General features: G+C 44.6%; 1 protein-coding gene across 1 annotated transcript in view; it reads left to right on the forward strand.

The window, feature by feature from the left end:
* Positions 1-1,511: 1,511 nt before the first annotated feature.
* Positions 1,512-25,444, forward strand: part of LOC141096088 (cadherin-like protein 26) — a 162,892-nt gene continuing 138,959 nt past the window's right edge. Inside the window, exon 1 of the mRNA XM_073582494.1 lies at positions 1,512-1,630. Within this exon, the coding sequence (XP_073438595.1) occupies positions 1,601-1,630 (30 nt within the window). The 5' untranslated portion in view covers positions 1,512-1,600. The remainder of the gene's footprint in view (positions 1,631-25,444) is intronic.

Raw genomic sequence — 25,444 nt, forward strand, 5'->3', positions numbered from 1 at the left:
CAGCCATTCTCTGGTGCACATGCGCCGCTTTCTTTTGGACCGCCTCTCTTGCATCTGTGCCTCTTCATGTTGTCGAGCACCCTCCAGCAGCAAAGCAGCAGCCACTACAGCACGGTCCGCATCGTTCATGATATTAAAACTGCAAAATAAAATAAAAAGATTAGACAATTTTGAGAAAAGAGCTTAAAATGTATAAAGCCACAAAATATCAACAATGGGGGCGGGCGCGGTCTGAAAACTAAAATGGCTGCCCAGGCCAGTGGGTATGGACACAATGTACATAGAAAAGGTAAAAATGAGTTGTAATTGCAGATACATGATCGATGAGCTATACAAGTATAATGCTTAAAAATAGCAACAATGGGGGCGGGCGCGGTCTGAAAACTAAAATGGCTGCCCAGACCACTGCGTATGGACACAATGTACATAGAAAAGGTGAAATTGCAGATCTTGGATCGCAGAGCTAGAAAAGTGAACGCTTATCAATAGAGACAATCGGGGTGGACAAGTCAAGATCAAAATAAGGGGAAAACTAAAAAAAAGGGAACGCTACTTTCGTTCCAATTGAAAAACATACCTGGCAGACAGAGCAGTCCTTTGATGAATTAAATGAATCCACGAATAACAGCGCACTTGCGATTCACACAGGGACTCTGAAGCAACCGCGGTGTGAAATCCGTTAAAATATGAACGCTATAGCGACTCACACGGGAACGCAGAATGCAAACCGGTTAATACCATCCACTGCACAGGAATAAAGAATGGAAGGAGGCGATACAGCACTGTATTTTATTACTATGTTGCCCAATTTCACACATTGGGAGCGCTGTAAACACCAATAGGGTCAGAGGAGTCGTGGACGGTAACATAGCGAAGTCACGCCTGCGTTGCTGAGCTCTACGTCGCTAACGAGGTCGCTCGTCGTTTTAAAACTTCAAACACAGCGATGAGTGCTGGCCAGCGGGACGCCAACGATGGAAAAATGGACCAGCTCATTCGAGCACGATCAGCGATAGCCAGCGGGGGGGGGTCGGTCGCCGCTACATTTCACACATAGCGAGATCGCTAGCGAGATCGCTGTTGTGCCACAATATTGGTGACGCTTGAGCGATATCACTAGCGATCTCGCTATGTGTGAAGGCCCCTTAAGACTGGTATACGAAATGGCGGAGTTGCCTGAAACTGGTGTGTAAACTCTAAAAGTTGCCAAACCTTTTCAAAACTCAGCATTGAACAAAAAAAGTGTGACTTTTCAAAGTGATTTATGCCAGTGTAGTAAATAATGGAGTAAATAATTTGACGAATTTGCACATACCCCAAAAGTGACTCACATCACATATGCACTAGTCCTGCGGTCCTTTTCCCCATTGTACAAGACCTAGTACAGGGCTAGGCAGATCATAAAAATTTACAACCTCCAGAATACTTCTAAAATTTGCATAACCAACTAGTTTTCTCTCTTAGTAGGGGTGGGAGAGTCCTCCTGAGATGGATTCGGAGTCACACACAGATGAAAGGAATGTTTGCTGAGGTGTAAAGTTGCAGAAGACACTGACTGTGGTGGATCTCGCCTCTGGACTTGCTGGTTTTCCACTTGACCATGGAGGGGATTACTGGGAAAGTTCTTGTGGTAAGAACTAATATAATATCAAAATCTTATCTAAAAATTTACTTAATATTATCAAATTATAGAGTACTTTGAATAGCTCCCCCGCTGCTGTCAAAGCACAGCTCTCAGCATAGTCTTACTCAAACCTTAGAGAGCGACATGTGCGATCATTGAGATTAGGTGTAGGGTAACGAAAGGTCTGACCCAATTTAGAGACTCATTGACAGATGATGCTTATTCTGTCTATTAGAATTGTAGCATAGTCAAATCCCTTCTTTAAGCTCTTTGGGACATCATTGTCTACAAATTCACCTGCAGTCCCATGTAAAACCCACAAAGACAGTACTGTTTACACAGATACATATGTAGCTGTCTGATTTTTTCTTATAGAGGGGGCTACATTGGAAAAGGTTTTTTAAACCAATTATAACACTGAGGCTATGTTCACACGTTGCGTTTTAGCTGTGGGTTTGCAGCTTTTTTAATACAAGTTTTCAGCTGTGTTTCGCCGTGCCAGCAAAGTCTTTGAGTTTTTAGAAATCTCATGCACACAGCTTGTTTTTTTTTCTGACTGTTTTGTCAAAGAGTTTGATTTTTTGCAAAATGCACTGTGTCACTTCTTTCAGCATTTTTTCAGCTTTTTCATTCATTGAGAGCAATGAGTAAGTGCAAAAACGCTGCAAATCTAAGCAAATAAGCAGGTATCAGGTTTTGCTGCGTTTTTGGTGCCAAAACCTAATGAAGTTGAATAAGACAGAAACTGAATGGGAGGAGACACAGATTAGATATTAGAAAAAACTTTTTGACAGTTAGAGTGATCAATGAGTGGAACAGGCTGCCACAAGAAGTGGTGAGTTCTCCTTCAATGGAAGTCTTCAAACAGAGGCTGGACAGACATCTGACTGGGATGATTTAGCGAATCCTGCTTTGTGCAGGGGGTTGGACCAGATGGCCCAGGAGGTCCCTTCCAACTCTACGATTCTCTGAAGATTTTTTTTAAAGCACTAAACTTTATCAGCATGTAGAAGAGACAAAAGTACCCTGACAAAAAAACAGTAAAAAATGCACCAAAAACCAAAACAAAAAAAGCATAAAAAACTAAGCAAAACCTACATTTTGTAAGCCGCTTAAACTTTGCATAAAAAAACGCAGCAAAAACACAACATGTGAACATAGCCTTATGGGTTCTACTAAGGACAAATTCCGCTATACTATCTATTCAGGTATAGCATGGATACATTTTGGCACCTTGGCTCTGCATCGCTTGTAGGTTTACCTGCAGTCCTATGTAAACTCATAAATACATAAATGCGTTACTACGATTCGCTGTGCCAAGTTAGAAATAGTAGAGTTTAATTTTTTATCTTTAACCCTTTGGTACGACAGTTTGCAAAACAAGGTGACATACTAGGTTACATGAAGACCTAAGTAACATAAATGCCCATAAAAGACCCGTGCCTTATGACAACCTCAGCGGCACCATTGCATACAGGAATATGTAAAGATGTAGAGTAGAACTTATCAGTGAAACTCTTTATGACTGCCTTTCCTATATGTTTTTTGTAGTTCAATACAAGTACAAATGCGTTTTCATTATGAGTTTTCCTATGGGGTGCAAAGATAGCGCTCACACCAGGGTGCCTAATGGGGTCCTAAGGTCCCTCTGCAGATATCAGTGTTATATCAATGACACTTTTCTTTAGGAGATTTTACAATTTGCCTTTATAGATGTAGTAGAGCTTGATTCGTCACCAAAAAAACAAACCCAGCTCTGCTGCATTTCTACAGTCGCATATTATATTCAAAGTGCATTGAATGCATCTGGATTAATGTATTGCTGAATACAACCCCATTCATTGATGTTATGTGACCCTCTGTACCTTAGTGGGCCAGAACTGCATGGGAACCATACCTAGTAATGGGGCCTAGACTCCTACAGTGAAAGAGTTAGGCCGGGGTTACACTTGCGAGTGCAATGCGAGAAACTTGCACGAGTCTCTCGCCTCAATACCCGGCACTGACGCCGACATTCGGGACCAGAGTGTGCGGGTGCATGTCTTTCTATGCAGCTGAACGCTCCGGTCCCAACCGCCGGCAGCAGTGCCGGGTATTGATGCGAGTTTCTCGCATTGCACTCGCAAGTGTGACCCCGGCCCTAATGGAAGGACTAGCTTCAGCAGACGGTCAGGTCTTGTACGTCCGTGGCTCACATGCCTTTCTGTAACATAAGAAGCCACCAATTAAAGATGTAGCTGTTAATTTTTTTTTAAATTTCTTCTGTTCGATGCTAAATGACAATCTCAGCTCTGCTCCATCTCTCGATACACATATTACAGAATGCACATTTACAGCCCTTTAAATGCATCAATATACTGCAACGAGGCGTCTAGATTACTGCACTGATGTCCACCGGTCCCATTTACTATCATTGGCTTTGTGTAACCTCCTGTGCCTGCTTCGGGCTCTTATAGTGAATGATTTGTTGGCAGGGAGGGCTTTGTCAGGGCGTTGTAAATTGGAACAATAACAAAACTTGTATGTGAAGAACGTATACGTGCTGCACTTAAGTGATCTTCAGCAGACATTAGTTTACAAATCTAATTCTCTCATTGTATGAAGATGAATCATAAATCGGTGTAAAGTAAACTCTTAATAATCGTCTGCCCTTCAGGCCACTGCAGCACAACACCTTTTGTTATATACACGAGGTTATTAGGCTACGCTCACACAGAGTTTTTTTTGAGACCTTAAAAATAATTACAAGATTTTCAAATAGAAAAACGCTTCAGGAAACGTTGATTTTTTGGGGGAAGTTTTTGGAAGCGTTTAAAGCAATAAAGGGGAGATATCTAAAGATCAACAAATTTATTCGAGTGCAATGAATTCTCAAATTTTGCAAAAATTAATATTCTAAAGAATGCATTTTTTTTTTGCAAATCGCTCACACAAATTCAGCAAGTTGGCGGTCAGCTGCAGCCAGCATTTTGCCTAATTGTGTACGGCAAGGCAAACAGTTAAATGAGAAAATAATACTTCACCACTCACTTGTCCCGCTGTCCTGACGGCCACCGTCCGATCCTCCTTTCCTCTCCATTTCCCCTTTCCTCATCACACACATTTTGTTCGTCCTCTTCACTCCAGGCTGTGGCCTCTGCCTCACCCAGAACTCAGATGTCACTGCTCACCGTGCCTTTGTGGCGCATGTTTTTGATGCCTCAACATTACTATGGTAAGTACATTGCCCGAGTGATGGCGTGGCGCATGGTGACGTCTGAGGCCTAGTTAAGATGGAATCCACAGCCTAGAGTAACGAGGCCAAAGACAATGGCCGAGATGGGTGAAGGGAAAAAAAAGGCACGGAAGACTGGACAGCAGGACAGGAGAGCGGTGAGGTGAATATTATTATATTTTATTTTTTACATGCTACATTTCTTTTTTCTCTTTTGGAAAGACCCCAGAGCACAATAAGGAACATTTCATTTACACAGAATAACTAGCTGCAAATCAAATTTTCCCATAAAATTCACGTGTTTTGATGAATTTTCGCGGATTCGATCATCTCTAGCTATAACATATATGATTATATGCCTGACCCATGCACCTCATACCAAAATGTATTGATCGCAGGGGGTTAAGTAATGCATCACCCACCGATACTGAGAATTGGGCACTGCAGAACCGCTAGAAAATGGAACAGAGGAGTGTACATTCTATTGGACTGTCGGAAGTTACTGCGGTTTGTACTTGACTATCCCCGGCAGTCCCATAGAGAATTAATGGAGCTGTATCCGAAGGGGTCTCACAGGTCGGATCACCAGGAATCAATAAGTTATAGATACGAGAAAACATATTTACTTAGTATACAGGGTTATCATTGGTAAACCTGTGATTTAAATGTCTAACAAATAATGTAGAGGAGCAGCATCCAATCTGGGTGAAAAAAATACTTACAAAAGTTTATTCTGCCATTGAAGAAACATACAACGTTTCGACCACAATATGGTCTTTATCAAGTATGAAATGTCTGTCTTTCAGTGTTGTAACTGGGGCCTGTGCTATTTCCTTTAGGTGAAACTAATTTCCCTAGTTGCTATAGTAACTCCTCCATATAGTTATCTCTGGTTGCTCTCTGGTTGGGTGCTCTAGGTATTGATGATTTGGGCATGATGCCATTTAGTGTCAGGGAACTGTATGAGCTGCACACAAAGTGTCTTAAAGGTGACCCAGGAGATGGTCTGGATTGATTTTGGAGCAAAATTATCTGGATTTATTTTGGAGACTGTTTTAGGGGTTAACTTTATGGTTACATCCAAGGATACAATATGGTCACTCAGTTCTGATGAGAAATGTTGGCAGACAATAGTCTAATGGCCGTCTTATGATAGACACATAAATATATTGCCATTAGTTTAGGTTTCTATCCACAAATCAGGCTTGAAAAAGAAGCTGAATCCAACAATGTATAACTTAGATTACTGGGTGCAGCTGTTCTGACACAATCATAGCTTTTGGATGTAACAATGCATCAGAGCTGAGAAATCTAACGTATTTTTCGGACAATAAGACGCAACCCAAATTTTCAGAAGGAAAATGGGTAAAAAAATTAATGCGTCAACTGGGGTCCGTTTTACAGTGGTGAATTCATCTTACCTGGGGGAAATCGGCAGCGCTGATGGCAGCAGGAGTCGGACGATTCTTCTGGTGGTCCGACACTGCAGGGCGATGATCTCGCTCTCTTCCCAGCCTGGTGAGGCTGTTGTGGCAGGTATGGCAGTGCTCGGTGGTGCAAGGGGCTCCGGTGACATTTTGTGAAAACCCGGAGCCCGTGCACTTCTATTGCCTTGATGCTGTGGCCTCCAGGAAAATGACATCTTGGGACGAGATCTCATTGCCGAAATCTCAATCTGCGCATGCGCCGCCTCTGACTGCCATTTTCCCGGAGGCCAGATTGATTCCCCAGACGCAGATTGAGATCTCGGCAATGAGATCTCGTCCTGAGATCTTGGGAGCTGAGATCTCAATCTGCATATGTGCTGCCTCCAGCAGGCCATTTTCACGGAGGCCACAGCATCAAGGCAATAAAACTGAGGGGGCTTCAGGCTTTCACAAAATGTCACCGGAGCCCAGCGCAGAACTGCGCACTGCTGAAACTGCCGCACCAGCCGCACCAGGTTGGGATGAGAGCGAGATCATCACCCTGCAGCGTCGGACCACCGGAAGAATCGCCCAACTCCTGCTACCACCATGTTAACTGTAAGTACATTCGGACATTCGGACTATAAGACGCACCCCCATTTTCCCCAAAAATTTTTGGGGAAAAAGTGCGTCTTATAGTCAGAAAAATACGGTAATCCCGCCGACTCCTCAGCTAATCTTGCCCAAACAAGGCTCTCTATATAGACAGTGAGCTGCATATCACAGAAGGGGTGGAGTTGGACTAGGGCTCAAGAGGCCAGCTAATCATAGCAATGTTAATCACAAGATAATTAACTCCTTCAGCCTAAGTGACAACATCACAAAGCCTGACCTGTGACACATCCTTGAGTTCAGTCTTTTAACCCCTACCTCATGCTGTCCTCAGGTTATGTAGCAAAACTTGCAGACAGATTCTTTTTAATGTTTTGCACTGGGACCTATGAGCCTTTAGTTCCCTCGAGTTCTGCAATTTTCTGATATGTTTTGTGTTTTAAAGGGAGCTTGTCATTAGATACATGCTGCTCGAACAATGGGCAGCAGAAGTCAGACCCTGGCAGTGCCATTGTGGCCAGCTGTGCCTTACTCTAAAATACCGTGCTGTCTCATAGAAAACATAATTTGTCGACACTATGACTATAGGGAGAGACATGACCAATCCGCTGAAGTGCCGGGCTGGCTTCTCACTGCAGTTAACTAACAGGTCTTTACCTGTGTACATGGATGGAAGAGACCTATTAATCACATGGTTTAACATCAGGCTTCTTCCTATGGTTCCCGGTCGGCTTGTCAAACGATGTTATCTCTGAAACGCCGCAGGTTGTGTTTCATAGTAAAACATGCCTGACTGAAATCACACAGCCTGTCTCTGAATCATTCCGGCCATGGTTTGAGCAGCATGATCTATCTATCTATCTATCTATCTATCTATCTATCTATCTATCTATCTATCTATCTATCCATCCATTTATCTCTAGTGACACTTGTGGAAACAGAGAGGGTATTGCACAAATCGGCATATCTCTTGATTTTACTGCATATTTTCTGTCTATAACAGGAGCGTTCGCACAGCACACACTCTGTAGTTCATTATTCTGTGCAGATTAACAAGCAGATGTAGCCATCAAATATTTATTCTAATTGCATATTACACAGCTTCAGTCGGGCTGTTGTCTTTGTCTTCAATAATCCACTCTGACATTGTGACTAATGTAAACTCATTAAAGGCTTATAGATGATTTTCTGTGTCATTGTAGGTACAGCCTGGGTTTAATAGGTTAAGAACACTAGATCTCTATCGTTTTGAAGCAGATTTTATACTTTGTGACAGCAAACCCAATGTCCAGTTATGATTAAAGCAGATCTGTCATCAAATTTCGCTAGCCAACATGCAAACAGTTGTGGCCAAAAGTATTGACACCCCTGCAATTTTGTCAGATAATACTCAGTTTCTTCCTGAAAATGATTGCAAACACAAATTCTTTGTTATTATTATCTTCATTTAATTTTTGTTAAATTAAAAAACACAAAAAGAATTGTCCTAAAGCCAAATTGGATATAATTCCACACCAAACATAAAAAAGAGGGTGGACAAAAGTAGTGGTGCTGTTCGAAAAATCATGTGATGCTTCTATAATTTGTGTAATTAACAGCACCTGTAACTTACCTGTGGCACCTAACAGGTGTTGGCAATAACTAAATCACACTTGCAGCCAGTTGACATGGATTAAAGCTGACTCAACCTCTGTCCTGTGTCCTTGTGTGTACCACATTGAGCATGGAGAAAAGAAAGAAGACCAAAGAACTATCTGAGGACTTGAGAAACCAAATTGTGAGGAGGCATGAGCAATCTCAAGGCTACAAGTCCATCTCCAAAGACCTGAATGTTCCTGTGTCTACCGTGCGCAGTGTCATCAAGAAGTTTAAAACCCATGGCACTGTGGCTAACCTCCCTAGATGTGGACGGAAAAGAAAAATTGACAAGAGATTTCAACGCAAGATTATGCAGATGTTGGATAAAGAACCTCGACTAACATCCAAACAAGTTCAAGCTGCCCTGCTGTCCCAGGGTACAACAGTGTCAACCCGTACTATCTGTCGGCGTCTGAATGAAAAGGGACTGTATGGTAGAAGACCCAGGAAGACCTCACTTCTTACCCCGAGACATAAAAAAGCCAGAATGGAGTTTGCCAAAACTTACCTGAAAAAGCCTAAAACGTTTTGGAAGAATGTTCTCTGGTCAGATGAGACAAAAGTAGAGCTTTTTTTGGCAAAGGCATCAACCTAGAGTTTACAGGAGAAAAAAGAGGCATTCAAAGAAAAAAACACGGTCCCTACAGTCAAACATGGCGGAGGTTCCCTGATGTTTTTGGGTTGCTTTGCTGCCTCTGGCACTGGACTGTTTGACCGTGTGCATGGCATTATGAAGTCTGAAGACTACCAACAAATTTTGCAGCATAATGTAGGGCCCAGTGTGAGAAGGTTGTGCAACCAAGTATTAGGCTGAGGGTGCCAATACTTTTGTCTGGCCCATTTTTGGAGTTTTGTGTGAAATGATCAATGTTTTACTTTTTGCTTCATTCTCTTTTGTGTTTTTTCATTTAAGACAAATTAAATGAAGATAATTATACCAAAGAATTTGTGTTTGCAATCATTTTCAGGAAGAAACGGAGTATTATCTGACAAAATTGCAGGGGTGTCAATACTTTTGGCCACAACTGTACATCACTAAATAGATCTCTCAGACCTAATTAGAATGTTGTATTTACCTTGATACTCCACATCAAAAGAGCACTTTGATCCTTTATGAAAGTTTAGTTTAACTCAATTTCCAACCGCCAAGCCTGATTGACAGCTCCTCAGTGTCCCTCCTCCCTGCTGCTGATATTTCACTCTGCTCAGTACAAGCTGCAGCTGTTAGGCTGGGTGGATGTAGATGAAATACACTATATATATATATATATATATATATATATATATATACTGTATATGCAGTATATAGTGTAAGCAACCAGACAATTGCAGTCTCAAGTCCCCTAGGGAGATTAGAAAAATCCAAGTAAAACATGGTAAAAAGTTTTTAAAAATATTTTTCAAAATATAAACATTTGAACCACCCCCTGTTAGCCCATTAAAAATAAAGAAATTTCAAGAACAAAAACACACATTAAAGTATAATAATTTACCCATATGGTACATGGTGTAAAGAGATAAAATATGGCTACACAAACCGAAACTTTATTTTTTTTAAGTTATGATTTTTTTTCATCACTTTCTTACTGACCTGGAAAATAACACTAGCAGGCAATTTTTACTATAAAATAAAGCTAAAAACAACAACCTAAAAAAAATAACAAAATAGCATTTTAACATACTGTCCCACTTGAAATTTTTTTTCTGTTTTTCAGTTCGTTGTATGGTAAAATGGATTGTGTCCTTCAAAACTACAGTACCTCTCATATTACAAAAACCAAGCCTTCCTATAGCTGTGTCTACATAAAAATAATAAAAGTTATGGCTCTTGGAAGAATTGGAGATAAAAATTAAAATGCAAAAACTAAAATTTTCTGCGGATGCAAGTGGTTAAGCTTTGCATTCCAAAAGCCATACTTTATTTTTTGTCATTTTAGTTATATTGAGAGTGATTTCAAGAACAGTTGTATTTTTAATGGCACCATTTTGGGGAACATATTACTTACCTTTTGACTTTTATTAACTATCTGTGGTGGAATTAATAAAAAAAAAAGCAATTCCACCATTGTTTTTTTGCCTCAATATTAAGATGTTAAATATATTCTACTGGTCATCGAATGATACCAAATAAATAAGATTTTTTCGATTTACTATTTTTTTTTGTTTAGTTTTATGTTTGCTTTTTTATTGTAGTGCAAAAAAATTGTGAAAAAACACTTTTAATTGTGTCACCATAAGAAAGACATCATGGAAACTTTATTCCATGAGTTTTCACAACTACAGTTATACAAAATGTATACATATTTTGTCATGTCTGATAGGACTATTATGGGTACCATTGTTACACCAGAAGATGCCATTGCAACTCATGTGCAATCAACAATCCTGTCTGTTTCTTCTGGACTTCAGTTGGCATTAGGCGGCCCGACTGCGCCCTACTGCTGGCTGCATCCGGGGCACATGCCCCGGCCGCCACCACCTAGATATGCTTCTGGCTTTAGAGGTCTTAAACACAGGTAAAAGTGGGACATGTTGCAGAAAATTGGTGTATTCGAGTCCATCATGATGATCAAACACACATGGTCGATTGAACATTTTTTTCTGTGTCTTTGGATATTTGGGTCAAGCTGTGTTTAAATATTTGTAAAAAAAACCTCTTTCGTGATTATTGGTCAGCATAAACATGCCACCAGTCATCTAACAAATCAGCAGGATCTTCATTTGTCATGTGATTCGATCTATGCTGGCATGAAAATCATTGTTGTCGACAGCACATTTCCCCATGTATACAAATGATGTGCTGCCAACAATATGTACACTATATTGGGACAGAACAATCATATAAACAATTAGTTTATGTTGTTGCGTGGGAACTGTTCATTATTCCAGTCTCGATCAACTTGTGTATTGGCGATAGGCGCTTCTTTATGACCAGAAATTAGCCAGTGTAAATAGATCTGTACTCTCAAAAATCAAAAATTTGTGATGGTGGAGCTATGAATCCATTCTCATGGCGGGAGCTCACGGTGTGACCTAATTACCTCAACAAACCCTCAAGAACAGTTGAGAAATGCAATAGAGTTGCAACTGAAACTTGTGTAGAGGCCCAGCCCCTTCTCCTTTCCTTACCCATACATAGCTCTCCATATATTGGATGATGATGGGAATATGACATTATTTACAGTTTATGTCTCCTGTATAATGTCTACGGCTCATCGAGTTTTGGTTGTTACTCCAGCTTGACCAGTGATTATACCCCTGGAGGTGGACATTTGGTCGTTTAGTTCAGTGTCTTCTTGCTGAGTCTTGTTCGGAAGAAACGAGAGTGTTTAAGTTTCTACCTAGGGCTGTTTGTGAAGCTCTGCTGATTCTTGCTACACTGGGCAGAGAATGCAGCCCAGGGCTTATTCCAAAATCTATTCAAGGTCACAGCCAGAATACACTTTGTAAATGAACACACACAATATTAACCACTTCAAGACCAGTAGAGCCATTTCAATTCACTAATCCAATGAGGCCTTTAGATTATTCTGTTGGCTACCATGGTTTATTGATGAATTGCTTGGATACAAATATTAAAGACAGCCGATGGGGGATATATAAATTACATTTCTTTTACATATGTATTATTATTTTGCATAGTTTTCTTTTGGTTGCAGAATGCTATCAGCACAACGTAAGGGTTTGAGACGACTGGAGGAAGCATCTCGTAGACTAAACCAAGATTAATGTTACTTGCAACCTTCTTATAAATCAATGATGGTCGGGAAAAATGAAAATCATAATAAATGTGCCAAGCCTTTCTATACTGGACCACAAGAACTTGAAATCTTGTTTGCAACTGTAAAGTAAAGATTGGATTACTACCTTCTTTCTTGATAGCTAAGAAGATGATGCCTATGGAGAGGGGGAACCCTACTTAGGTTCACACAACCCATGAGAAGGAGTCATAGGTCTAACATAAGTTGATTCCCAATGATTTCCTAGTGAATCCTAAAGGATTCCTGTGGGATTGGCTGCCAATCTATATGGAGGCTCACAACTGTTACCTGACAGATTATTACTAGAGACAGAAGAATCTGTCTGTAGCAACTTCAATGGCCGATTGTTTTGTTTAATACGACGATAAGCCGCTGCCTGGTGATTCCCCTGCATTTGGAGGTATTGGGAGAGATAAATGCAGATGTCTGCCAACAGTTGTTCGGTCAACAGCTATTTAATGACTATGACCAGCTTGAGTTGATTATGACCTTGGGCAGCATAGCCACTCTATTGTTAGCATCGTCTCCTGCAGTGAATATGACCAAGGCAACGTTTGCCTGTTCTTCACTCGTGTTTTTGTGGGTTTACTCTAAAGGCCCCGTCTCACATAACGAGATCACTGAAACGTCACAGGTTTTGTGACGCAACAGCGACCTCGCCAGTGATCTCGCTACGTTTGACACATAGCGGCGACCGGCCCTCCTGCTGGATATCGCTGATCGTGCTTGAATGTCCTAGGCCATTTTTTGATGATTGGCGTCCCGCTGGCCAGCATGCATCGCTGTGTTTGATGCTGACGAGCGACCTCGTTGGCGACGCAGAACTCAGGGACACAGGCGTGAGTCGCCAGAAAAGCTGCTGTGTGACAAGGTCCCAACGACCGCCAAGGTCGTTATACGGATCGCCGCATCATTGCTGCGTCATTGAATAGATCTGCCTGTTTGACAGCTTACTAGCGACCATGTAGCGACGTACCAGCAATCCTTACCAGGTCGTATCATTTTCGGGATCGCTGAATCGAAGTTATGTGTAACGGGACCCTTACACTGCAGAAATGTAAATTAGGAAGTCTCCTCAATAATGTTACCATGAAATTGACACGTGTGTATTTAAAATAGAGGTCATAAATTATAAAACCCATTGGAGAGACTAACTGATTTGGATGGTGTTAATTCTGTACAGTGCTGTGGCATATGTTTATGCTATATATGCATTGTAAATAAATACAAGTTCTTAAATTCTTCTATGAGCTCCATAAACCCATCCTTGGCATCTGCTGCTTTACAAGACCACATGCCACTTTTATATATATATAGTATGCTCATTCAGAAGGCTGGAGGATCATAGGTTAGACCACGTAATAGAGGCATAAAATATACCATGTCCTGGACAGAACATACAGTACATATTCTATAATGCTTTTTTTAAAGGGGTTTTCCACTTTAATATTAATAAGGCTTAAAATGAATGTTGCAAATTTGTAATATGCTTTCATGTACTGTATTTATTTCAAGATCTCTCCTCGCACTTAGAGAATGGTTATTCCCACCTTCATATTCGGGTACTGTAATATAGTGCTAGTAAATAAATAATTTTTAATTTATGGCTTATTAAATTTTTCAGCTGTTCTTGAGAGATTAATACTTTTCCTTTATTAACAGCTTGTTGCCTTGGAAACCGACCATCCTTGCTAGACAGCAGAGCGTAAACAGCGCTTACTAGCTTTTTTCTATTCAGTTTGTTTTGACACTATCCAAGATCATTGGAGAATGATGTAACATCTTAATCTGGGCCAACTTCAGTGCAGTGCTTACAAGCTAGATCGTACTAGTGGTCGGTTTCCTAGGCAACAAGCTATAAAGAAAAGAGCACTGTTGATATCTGTTATTGATTTACTGCCACAGAGAGGAGCCAGAAGACCACAGCTTCTGATTTCATGTACTCCTGCACTTGTTAGAATCACTTCCCCTTCATATTAAATGGTGCAGGTTTCTGTTAGAAGTACAGGGGTTAAACTGTTTAGCTTAGAGTCTCTGAAGCCTTCCTGCTGGGATGACCTCAGTTGTTCCGTATTTACCACTTCCGTCTCCTATACTGTATATATTCGCCTATAGCAATCTGGATTGCCAGTGTTAGTCTTGTACTGCCTGGCAGAGTGCAGGTGTTGGTTGTTGGTAGATGTCATGTCCGCCATGTCTGTCATGTACGTCATGTTTGTTTTGCCTCATGACCCTGGGAGTGGTGTGCACGCACATCTCATGTCTGCTATCTTGCATGTTCCCTAGAGCAGTGTGCACACTCACCTCATGACTGTTGAGCTGCGGGATGCCTGCGTTTCTGCTCTGCCTTCAGTGATTGTCTCGTCATGTCTAGAACCCCTGATCATGTGTCCTATGTTCCAGCAGAGGTTGGTTCTGCAATCATCTCTGCATGTCTGGAACTCTGATCATGTGACCTGCCTAGGTTTCAGCACTGGTTCTGCAATCATCCCTGCATGTCTGGAATCCTGATCATGAGACTGCTCCCTGTGATCCTGGAGGATCTGAACTGGAAGTTCTCCCCTGGTTCTGACCTGGAAGTGGAGGTGCTATGAGTGCCTGAGTATTGTGTTGCTTCCCTGCATTGCTGCTTGGTCTGCTGGGTCGCTCCCTCTATTCTGTGCCCTTGCACTTTGCTCTGTCGTGCGTCTCTGCACACACTCCGTGCTCGTACTCCGTCTCTTGTCCCGTGCCTTGTCTTATGTTTGTCCGTTGTGCCATGTTCATCCTTGTCCTGCTTGGACTTGTAGTCCTTCTCTTATTCTCTGCCTTACCTATTTCTGCCATGTCTTGCCTTCGCTATGCTCTGCCTTGTTCCTTCCTATGGTCTCTGTCTTTGCTTGCTCTGCCTCGCTCTCTCCTATGGTGCTCTGTAGTGCTCCCTGGCACATGCACTATTCCTTCTCTCTTACTTTTGGTGCTCTTTTCCATGTCTAGTCCCAAGGCTCTGTCTTGGCCCGGCTCTGGGATTCGGCCTATGCTCCGCTGCTAGACTCTTTCCTATTGTGCTCTCTTGTACATTTATAGGCTAGTCCCAAGACTCTCCCTTGGCCCTGCTCTGGGCTTCGGCCTACTCTCCGCTGCTAGCTCTGTTCTTGCTCTGACCTGATTCCGTGTTTCTGCCTATGCTTCCATTCCTGGTTCCGTACTCTGCCTAAGCTCTGTCTTGTTTCTCGTTTTGCTTTGCCTTGTTGCTTCGTGTGCTCTTTGCATGCGCCTGGCCTTCCTAGCCTCCTGTTTGTGCCTCAGCCATGCCCGCCCTAGCCGTGCCCGCCTGCTTGTGCCTCAGCCGTGCTCGTCGGTCAGTGACAGCTGTGTCGCCTGCCATGCCTCAGTCGGGTTCGCTGGAGTCTTGCCCGTCTGTCAGTGCCGCAGCCCGATCAGCTAGCCAGTGCCCCAGCCGTGCTCTCTGTGCTCCCTTGCACTTCACGCTGTTTCTGCACTGTGCTCTATGTGCTCTCTAAAGCACGCGCAGGCCCTCGCCTGCTCCCTGGTATACCTCCCCGTGCTTCTGTAAAAGTACGCGTAGGTCTTGCCATGTACCCTGTCGTGCCCTCTTGCACGCACAGGTCCTAACCCTGTCTTTGAACCCCGACCCTGGCATGCCTCTCTGCACACGCAGGACTCTGCCTCGCCTGACCCTGGCGTGCCTCTCTGCACGCGCAGGACTCTGCCTCGCCTGAGCCTGGCGTGCCTCTCTGCACATGCAGGACTCTGCCTCGCCTGACCCTGGCGTGCCTCTCTGCACGCGCAGGACTCTGTCTCGCCTGACCCTGGCGTGCCTCTCTGCACACGCAGGTCTCCGTCCTTGTTTGTATTGTACCTGTCCCTGGCGTGCCCCTCTACACGCGCAGGCCTCTGTCCTTGTACCTGTCCCTGGCGTGTCACCTAGCACGCACCCTGCCTCGTATCCTGGTTTGCCTGCCGGATTCCAGAAACCTGCCGACCACTGCCAGAGGTCCGGAACCAGATGACTGCGGCCTGATGTCCGGAGCTGATGTCCGCAGCCTGATGCCTGGATCCTGTCGGTCGTTGCCAGTAGTCCGAAGTCCGATGCCATCGCACCCTGCCTTGGACCCTGGCGTGTCTCCTAAGCATGCACCGCCTTGGACTCTGGCGTGTCCTAGCATGCATCCCTCCTAGGAACTCTGGTGTGATCCCTAACACGTACCCTGCCCTGGATCCTGGTATGTTTTCTGCACGTGTTATGTCTGGAACATTTGTCGTGCCCTTGAACGCACCTTGCCATGTTTCACTGTTTGTGCCCTGCACCTGATTCCCTGTTTATGCCTTGCACCTGAATAAAGTGAGAAACCACATTTGCTGGAGAAACTCTGTGACTTCGCTTTATGTTTGGTATCCTGTCCATCCTGTTGACAGACACTCAATAGTGTCTCTTTGAGCCGGCCGTCAGGTCCAGCTGCCGTGGTGGCTCACCCCCTTGGTCTTGCCCCTGACACTCCCTGTATAGGGGGTGGCTCCTCACTAGGTCAGCTCGCCCTAGGTGGGTGGGTGCCACGGCCCAGAGGGTCCACTCAAAAAAGGAAAACGACTCAGCATAAGCTGACGCTCATCACAGTAGAGGTGTTTGGAGTGTTGGTTTGTGATTGATGCTTGGTGTTTCTGCTGTGTGTGATTCCTTATCCTCTCCTATTTTATTTACCTCTCTTTTCTCCCTTGTGTTCCTCTCTGTTGTCTGTGAGTGCATATTTATATGTTTGGTATTTTCATTTATCCCTGTATGTCCTCCCTTGATAGTTTGGTTTGTGTATATGTGGCGCCCCCAGGAGTATGGTCGCCACAGTGGCATTGCCTTCCTCCTAGGGAGTGTGATGTCATGCTTGGAAGCAATAAAGGGTCTCTCTGGCAGTTAACCACAACACACAACACAGTTCCATTCCAGGTCAGCAGAAGGAGCTCTGAACCAAAATTAGGGGAAAAGCTACTTTCTGGGGGCCAGGAAGGGGAAATGAGTAGTTCGTGTGAGGAGGGCAACGTGTGTGGATGTGAGGAGAAGAGCAGGGAGATTGAGCAGAGAGTTCAGGCTCATTCCCAGCTATAGTGCATGATCTGGAGACCGGTCTCCAAGGCTGTACGGACACTGATGGTCCTGCAACAGAAACAGGAGGAATAGGAAGCTGTAAATGCTCTATTCCCACATAAGACTCGGAGGCACAACAGCCAGAAGAAGGCTACAGCTGTCTGCCATACGAGGGAGTTCTAAAGAGAATAAGCAAGTGGAACTTCAGTGTAACACAGTACTGCAAGTACCTAAAACTAAGTGCTAGGAAGGAGACTACCCAACCCATCTGCCTAGAGAGATTCCTAAGTTGCTTCCAGGCTAGCCAGCTCCTGTGCCATCTGTAATCTGGACCCTGGACTGCATTTGCTAAGCAAAGTAAAGGTAAAGAAACTGCACCCTGTTGTGTCCTTGCCTTCTTCCTGCAACCCCGTCAGCACCGCTACATCTCTGTGCCAGACACTACACCCTCTTCCTCAACACCTATCCTCACTGCCCTGGGATTACTGCCCTACCTGTGGAGGGACACAACATCATAGCTGCACCACACCATCTGTCTGCAGCGTCGGCTTAACATCTCCATTGTCGAACACCACAGGTGGCGTCACAAATCATTCACTCATAAACTTTATTCCATCACTTAACCCCTTTTACATGGGCGAACAGGGCCATGGACCTGGTCACCGCTGCTGTGACATTCCCCTTTGAGAGACTGGCCCGGTACCGAGTACCCCACAGCCCTGGGAGGGCGACCCATTTTGGCGTCCTGAACAGGATTTACGGAGCCCGGTGTCCCCGGGTCCTGTGTGCCAGAGACTGTGTTGTGTGCCATAGACTATTTGTGCAGTTGCCGCCATTACCCCCCACAGGAAGCAATAGGGGCGGGCCGTCGTGGGTGGAACCAGCCGAAAAGCACGAAAAAGTGAAGTGCCGCACGGGAAGAGGCCAGCGCGCGAGAAGTGAGAAGCGGAAGCCTGCAGTCCCGGCGTCCCCCGATCGTCCAGCCATTGGAGCGGTAACCGGTAAGCCAGCGCAACCCAGGGCCTGGCAAATGTTAACTAGGGGGGAAGAGAATGTCTGAAGCAAGAGCATATGCAGCGGCAGATGCCACTGCAAACCCCACAGTGCCACAAAGTGCAGGGCCCAGCGCAGCTGCGGCTCCCATAGCGCCGCTGCATCCAGCAGCCAGCGCTGCCTCCACAGCGCCACAAGAATCAGCGCCCACCGCAGCAGTCCCCATAATGCCGCTGTCCATGCCTTATATACCGGGAGCGGCCTGGTTACCGCAGTATTCAGGGGAGTCACATACCCTGAGTGAATTCAAAGAGACTGTGCAGTTTGTTTGAGGTGTATCCCCTGTCTGAAAAGCAAAAAGTGAACATCCTTTTTGGGCAGCTAACTGGTGCAGCACAGAGGGAAGTAAAAGCCTGGCAGGACACTGATAAAGAGACTGTTAAAAAGATTCTGGCTAGGCTAAAAAGCACCTTTGACACCCTCACTGCAGCTGAAATAAAGATGAAATTCTTTGGGTGTAAGCAGAGAGTGCAGGACAGTATAGGGGGACTATGCTCTTAACCTACAGGAGGCGCTGCGAGCCATAAAGCAGATTGACCCAGACAGTGTGAAAGATGGAGACAGACTGTTAAAGGAGCAATTTATTGAGGGTCTCCTATCCAGTACCCACAGAGCACAGCTGCGCATCATAGCCCTACAAAACCCTGACCTAGACTTTGCAGACTTCAAAGACAGGGCTATTCGGGTGCTGCATGAACCAAATGTCAGCCGTCCAGCGCCCCCTAGGCGCCAAGCGATCACATACCATCAAGAAGCAGCATCTTTCCCTCTCAGCCCTGTGGAGGCTGATGCACAGACTCTGGACAAATACCCATCTGCCGAACTGCGTCTTCAGGTCAGCTGACCAAAAATATGGCTGCACTGGCCAAAACTGTCCAGTCCCTGCAGGTGTCATCAAAGGAGAAGATCCAGCTGGCCTCCAGTCCAGAGGATGTCCCATGGCTACGGAAGAAGAGGATCCCACCACGCCGAGGGAGAGACAACGATCGCTATGACCTGGACTGATCTTCTGTCGTCGCTGCTGCAAGGCAGGCCACATCGTAAGATTCTGTTATTTAAACGAGCAACCCCTGGGGCAGAGAGCCAACCCCAAGGAGTAGGACCACAAGGGCCAAAGAACTGACGAGCCAAGTATGTTGGAGGGCGACCGGTCCTCCCAGTGGTGATTGATGGCATCCCCATGAACGCTTTGCTGGACACTGGCTCTCAGGTGACAACTATGCCATACAGTTGTGGCCAAAAGTATTGACACCCCTGCAATTCTGTCTTCCTGAAAATGATTGCAAACACAAATTCTTTGGTATTATCTTCATTTAAATTTGTCTTAAATGAAAAAAACACAAAAGAGAATGAAGCAAAAAGCAAAACATTGATCATTTCACACAAAACTCCAAAAATGGCCCAGACAAAAGTATTGGCACCCTCAGCCTAATACTTGGTTGCACAACCTTTAGCCAAAATAACTGCGACCAATCGCTTCCGGTAACCATCAATGAGTTTCTTACAATGCTCTGCTGGAATTTTAGACCATTCTTCTTTGGCAAACTGCTCCAGGTCCCTGATATTTGAAGGGTGCCTTCTCCAAACTGCCATTTTTAGATCTATCCACAGGTGTTCTATGGGATTCAGGTCTGGACTCATTGCTGGCCACCTTAGAAGTCTCCAGTGCTTTCTCTCAAACCATTTTCTAGTGCTTTTTGAAGTGTGTTTTGGGTCATTGTCCTGCTGGAAGACCCATGACCTCTGAGGGAGACCCAGCTTTCTCACACTGGGCCCTACATTATGCTGCAAAATTTGTTGGTAGTCCTCTGACTTCATAATGCCATGCACACGGTCAAGCAGTCCAGTGCCCGAGGCAGCAAAGCAACCCCACAAAATCAGGGAACCTCCGCCATGTTTGACTGTAGGGACCGTGTTCTTTTCTTTGAATGCCTCTTTTTTTCTCCTGTAAACTCTATGTTGATGCCTTTGCCCAAAAAGCTCTACTTTTGTCTCATCTGACCAGAGAACATTCTTCCAAATCATTTTAGGCTTTTTCAGGTAAGTTTTGGCAAACTCCAGCCTGGCTTTTTTTTATGTCTCGGGGTAAGAAGTGGGATCTTCCTGGGTCTCCTACCATACAGTCCCTTTTCATTCAGATGCCGATGGATAGTACGGGTTGACACTGTTGTACCCTCGGACTGCAGGGCAACTTGAACTTGTTTGGATGTTAGTCGAGGTTCTTTATCCAACATCTGCACAATCTTGCGTTGAAATCTCTTGTCAATTTTTCTTTTCCGTCCACATCTAGGGAGGTTAGCCACAGTGCCATGGGCTTTAAACTTCTTGATGACACTGCGTACGGTAGACAGAGGAATATTCAGGTCTTTGGAGATGGACTTGTAGCCTTGAGATTGCTCATGCTTCCTCACAATTTGGTTTCTCAAGTCCTCAGACAGTTCTTTGGTCTTCTTTCTTTTCTCCATGCTCAATGTGGTACACACAAGGACACAGGACAGAGGTTGAGTCAACTTTAATCCATGTCAACTGGCTGCAAGTGTGATTTAGTTATTGCCAACACCTGTTAGGTGCCACAGGTAAGTTACAGGTGCTGTTAATTACACAAATTAGAGAGGCATCACATGATTTTTTGAACAGTGCCAATACTTTTGTCCACCCTCTTTTTTATGTTTGGTGTGGAATTATATTCAATTTGGCTTTAGGACAATTCTTTTTGTGTTTTTTCATTTAAGACAAATTAAATGAAGATAATAATACCAAAGAATTTGTGTTTGCAATTATTTTCAGGAAGAAACTGAGTATTATCTGACAGAATTGCAGGGGTGTCAATACTTTTGGCCACAACTGTAAATCTTTTACAAGCGGTATTGGGCTGACTCTGAACTTACTCGTGGCCCAAGTGATGAACTGACAGTAGTGGCCAGCAATGGTCAGTCTTTGCCGCAAGTAGGATGTAAAGAGATTACTATTAAAGTGGGGCGAGTAGAGTTAAAATCTCAAGGTCTGATAGTTGTAGACATTGATCGATGAGAATGTAACCCAATGATGACCTTAGGTACTAATGTGATTGAAAATTGTCTTGCCGAGGTTATTGTTTTGTTGCAACAAATGGCTGAGACTGCTGGTTCCAGTGAACAACGAGTCCTGCAGAAGGAGATCAAGGCCCTGATGCAAAGACAGCAGGTAGAACTGTCTGGCGGAGAAATAGGCAGCGTCAGAGTGAGTGATTCTTTCCCCATTGCGATACCCCCCAGATGTGAAATGTTAATTTGGTTTCGGGCAGTCTTAGGCCTCGCATTGGTAGAGCCAGTGTACTCTGATAGCCGGCCCACTGTCCTGACAGCCAGAGGGGTAGTTGATGTCCGCAAAGGGAGAGTACCTGTACGCCTCTTGAATTGTGGGGAAGAGGAGGCCACAATACCTCGGTATGCCACAGTTGCTAAGCTGCTTACTGTCAGTAACAATGCAATACAGGCAGCAGAGCCCTTGGTCTCATCCGACCAGGTGGAGGACAATGGCTCTGTAAAGCAGCTGGAGGAGTGGTGTCAGCAGCTGCAGGTGGGAACTGACTCCACCCCTTCATACAAAAAGAGTGGGGTTTACCGAGTGACTCAGGAGTATGAGCGGGTATTCAGTAAACACCCTCTAGACTTTGGGAAGGCAAAAGGGGTTCAACACCATATCCCCACTGGAGGTCATCCACCCATTAAAGAAGGGTACCGGCCTATACCCCCAACACATTACCAATGTGCCAAAAGTATGTTGCGGGAAATGAAGGAGGCTGGGGTGATCAGAGAGAGTTGTAGCCCCTGGGCAGCCCCAATAGTCTTTGTGAAAAAGAAAGATGGTACCATGAGAATGTGTGTTGATTACAGAAAAATTAACAGCATTACACATAAGGATGCCTACCCATTATCCAGAATTGAGCAGTCATTAGCTGCACTTAAAACTGCTAATTATTTTTTGACCTTAGATCTCACTAGTGGGTATTGGCAGGTTCCCGTGGCAGAGGCAGACAAGGAGAAAACAGCTTTTACTACACCAATGGGTCTCTGTGAGTTCAACTACATGCCGTTCGGGCTCTGCACCGCCCCAGGGACAATTCAACAGCTAATGGAGTGCTGTCTTGGACACAAGAAGTTCGAGACAGTTCTGTTATACCTTGATGATGTCATTGTTTTCTCCAAGACTTATGAAGACCATCTGAAGCACCTGGCTGAGGTGTTTGAAGCCTTGTCCAACTTTGGCCTGAAAGTGAAGCCATCCAAATGCCACCTCCTGAAGCCCAAGGTACAGTACCTCGGTCATGTAGTGAGTGCAGAAGGTGTGGCACCGGATCCTGACAAAGTCACTGTCATCCGGGACTGGCAGAAGCCCAGCAACCTCCATGAGGTACCTCAATTCCTCGGGTTAGTAGGCTACTACCGAAGGTTCATCAAAGGCTTCACTGAGATAGCCACGCCTATACACAATCTTCTGGTGGGCCAGCCAAAGAAAGCCTGGAAGAAGAGTCCTACATTTGAATGGAATGGGGAACTGGAGAGGTCCTTCACTCGACTGAAGATGGCTCTCACAGGGGATGAAGTTCTGGCTAACCCAGATTATGACAAACCATTTGTTCTGTATACTGATGCCAGCAACGTGGGACTGAGAGCAGTACTGTCACAGGTACAGAATGGCAAAGAAAGAGTGATCTCCTACGCCAGCAGGAAGCTTGGTCCCACTAAAAGGAACCCTGACAACTACAGTTCCTTCAAACTGGAGTTCCTCGCCATAGTCTGGGCTGTGACTGAACGATTCAAGCATTACCTAGCTCCAGCCAAGTTTACCATCTTCACGGACAACAACCCGTTGATTCACTTGGAAACTGCCAAACTAGGTGCACTGGAGCAGCGATGGATGGCTTGGCTGTCTTACTATGAATTTACCATCAAGTACCGAGCGGGGCACAAGAATGCCAATGCTGATGCGCTGTCCAGAATGCCTATGCCAGATGCAGGAGAAGACCCTGATGCACTCGAAGAAATAGAGTTACCTGCCTTCCATCGGCCAATTGCGGCCCAACGCGCCCAAGGAGTGAGAAACCGACAGTCTGTTGTGAAAGAGGCCACCCTAAATCCATTGCCTCATCATGACTGGGCAGAAATGCAGGATAGCGACCCCGCAGTCCGCCTGGTCAAGGAGCTACTGTCACAAGCTGACTCACGCCCAGGTCCAGATGCTCCTGAAGAAACCCAGCAGTTGTGGAAGGAGAGAGGCCGACTGTTCATCTATGAGGGAAAGCTGTGTCGGAGGAGTATCAATGCCCGCACTCATGAGTTGGTCTGGCAGGTGGTAGTCCCAAAGAGGGAGGCATCAATGGTCTTGGAAGCATACCACAATGGAGCTGAGCACTTCGGATGGAAGAAGTTGGAGGCCTTGCTCCGGGAGAGATTCTACTGGGCTGGTATGAGGAATGACCCTGCATTCCGTAGCCAGTTCTATGAAGGGTTATATGCAAGGGTAAAGGATGCTTTTGCCCTGCAGGAGACTCTGGGCTCCCTTGAGGCAGCCATGTCTCTGGCCATCTGTGTGGACTGCCATTTTCGTCATAGACATAAGGAGACACTCCCATTTATGGTGGGCCTGGAGTCAAGGGAACCTGGATCTGAGCCTTCTGAGGAACTCATTAGGTTGGTTGGGGTGGCACGTTCGGTTGGTACAACTGTAGTTTGGCATAAAGGGGAGTGTGTTTCTTCTGTGGTGGAAAGGGTCATTTTGTGAGGGCTTGTCCTTGCATATCCCACCGTAAACAGCCACTGGAAAACTAGGGAGACCGGGTTGTGGGGAGGTTGCAACCTATGTTTAATTGTTTCCTCCATTGGTAGATCTCATTTATTTCTACTGGCCGAGATACATCTTGGCAAAGATAAGGTGGTCATTTCTGCCTTTCTGGACATCGAGGCAGGGCTTAATTTGATCGACTCTAGGCTCATCCCTTCTTATGACCTCAAACCACAAATATTATCTAGATCAATATCCACTATCGCTATTGACTCTGCACCCTTGAGCCAGGAGTATTTTACTCAGGTCATTTGTAAGTAGAATTTACAGGTAGGAGCCATGCACTCTGAATTTATAGACTGTTATGTGTTAGAGGGCTTACCCTCTCCTGTGGGTCTTGAACTACTTTAGCTTATGCTGCGCAACACTGTAGTAGAAGGAAGAAGCTTGTTGCGAAACGCGCGTTGGGGTGGAGGAGGCTGCAGCGCCCACCGCTACTTGTGCTTACAGCATTTAGGTAATGTCATTTATGGCTTATTTATCCTCATTTGGCTCACTGGGTTATTAGTTGTTCTCTTATATTGGTATAAGGACTTAGACTTAGATGTCATGTTTCCGTTGTACCTTATTAATTAATCTTGATTGTACACTTTCATTGGTACAAGGACTTAGACTTAGTTGTCATGTTGCCGCTGTACCTTATTCATTAAACATATTGGCCTTTTTTACCTTTTATTTTGTGAGGGTTTATGGAGTTAATTATGGCTCTTTAAATGCTTTTCATATCTGACTTTTATTACCTATACATGCCTTATTATTATTGTTAGGGCATATGAGCGCCTCCTACTGGGCATTTTTTCTAAATTTCTAATTTTTATGTGTAATTAAGAAATATGTCATTTTAATATATTTTTCTGGATCTCTTCATTTTTTTCGGCAAATACTATTATGTAAGTCCGGAAATTTCTCTGATTACCTGTAGTAGACTGGCAGACTTGGCAGATAGTGATATGGAGTGAGTATTGCCAAGAACACTGCTTGGGTACCCAGCAAGCCAGGGTAGGTATCCAATATCTATGTGAATACCTGTCTGACTTTGGGGATGTGTTTTCATAACAAGGCTGTCAGAAACTTCCTCCACATCATCCTTAAAATTGCACCATTAATCTAATTCCTGGGGCCAAGCTGCCAAAGAGAAGGTTATACAATATCTCTGGGCCAGAGAGGCAGGCCATGAAGGACTATATCACTGAAAGTCTGGCAAAGGGTCATATCAGACCTTCTTTCTCTCCA

This window comes from Dendrobates tinctorius, unplaced genomic scaffold (assembly GCF_039654945.1).
Source record: "Dendrobates tinctorius isolate UK_male_01 unplaced genomic scaffold, ASM3965494v1 ptg000071l, whole genome shotgun sequence".
In the NCBI taxonomy this organism is placed as follows: Eukaryota; Metazoa; Chordata; class Amphibia; order Anura; family Dendrobatidae; genus Dendrobates; species Dendrobates tinctorius.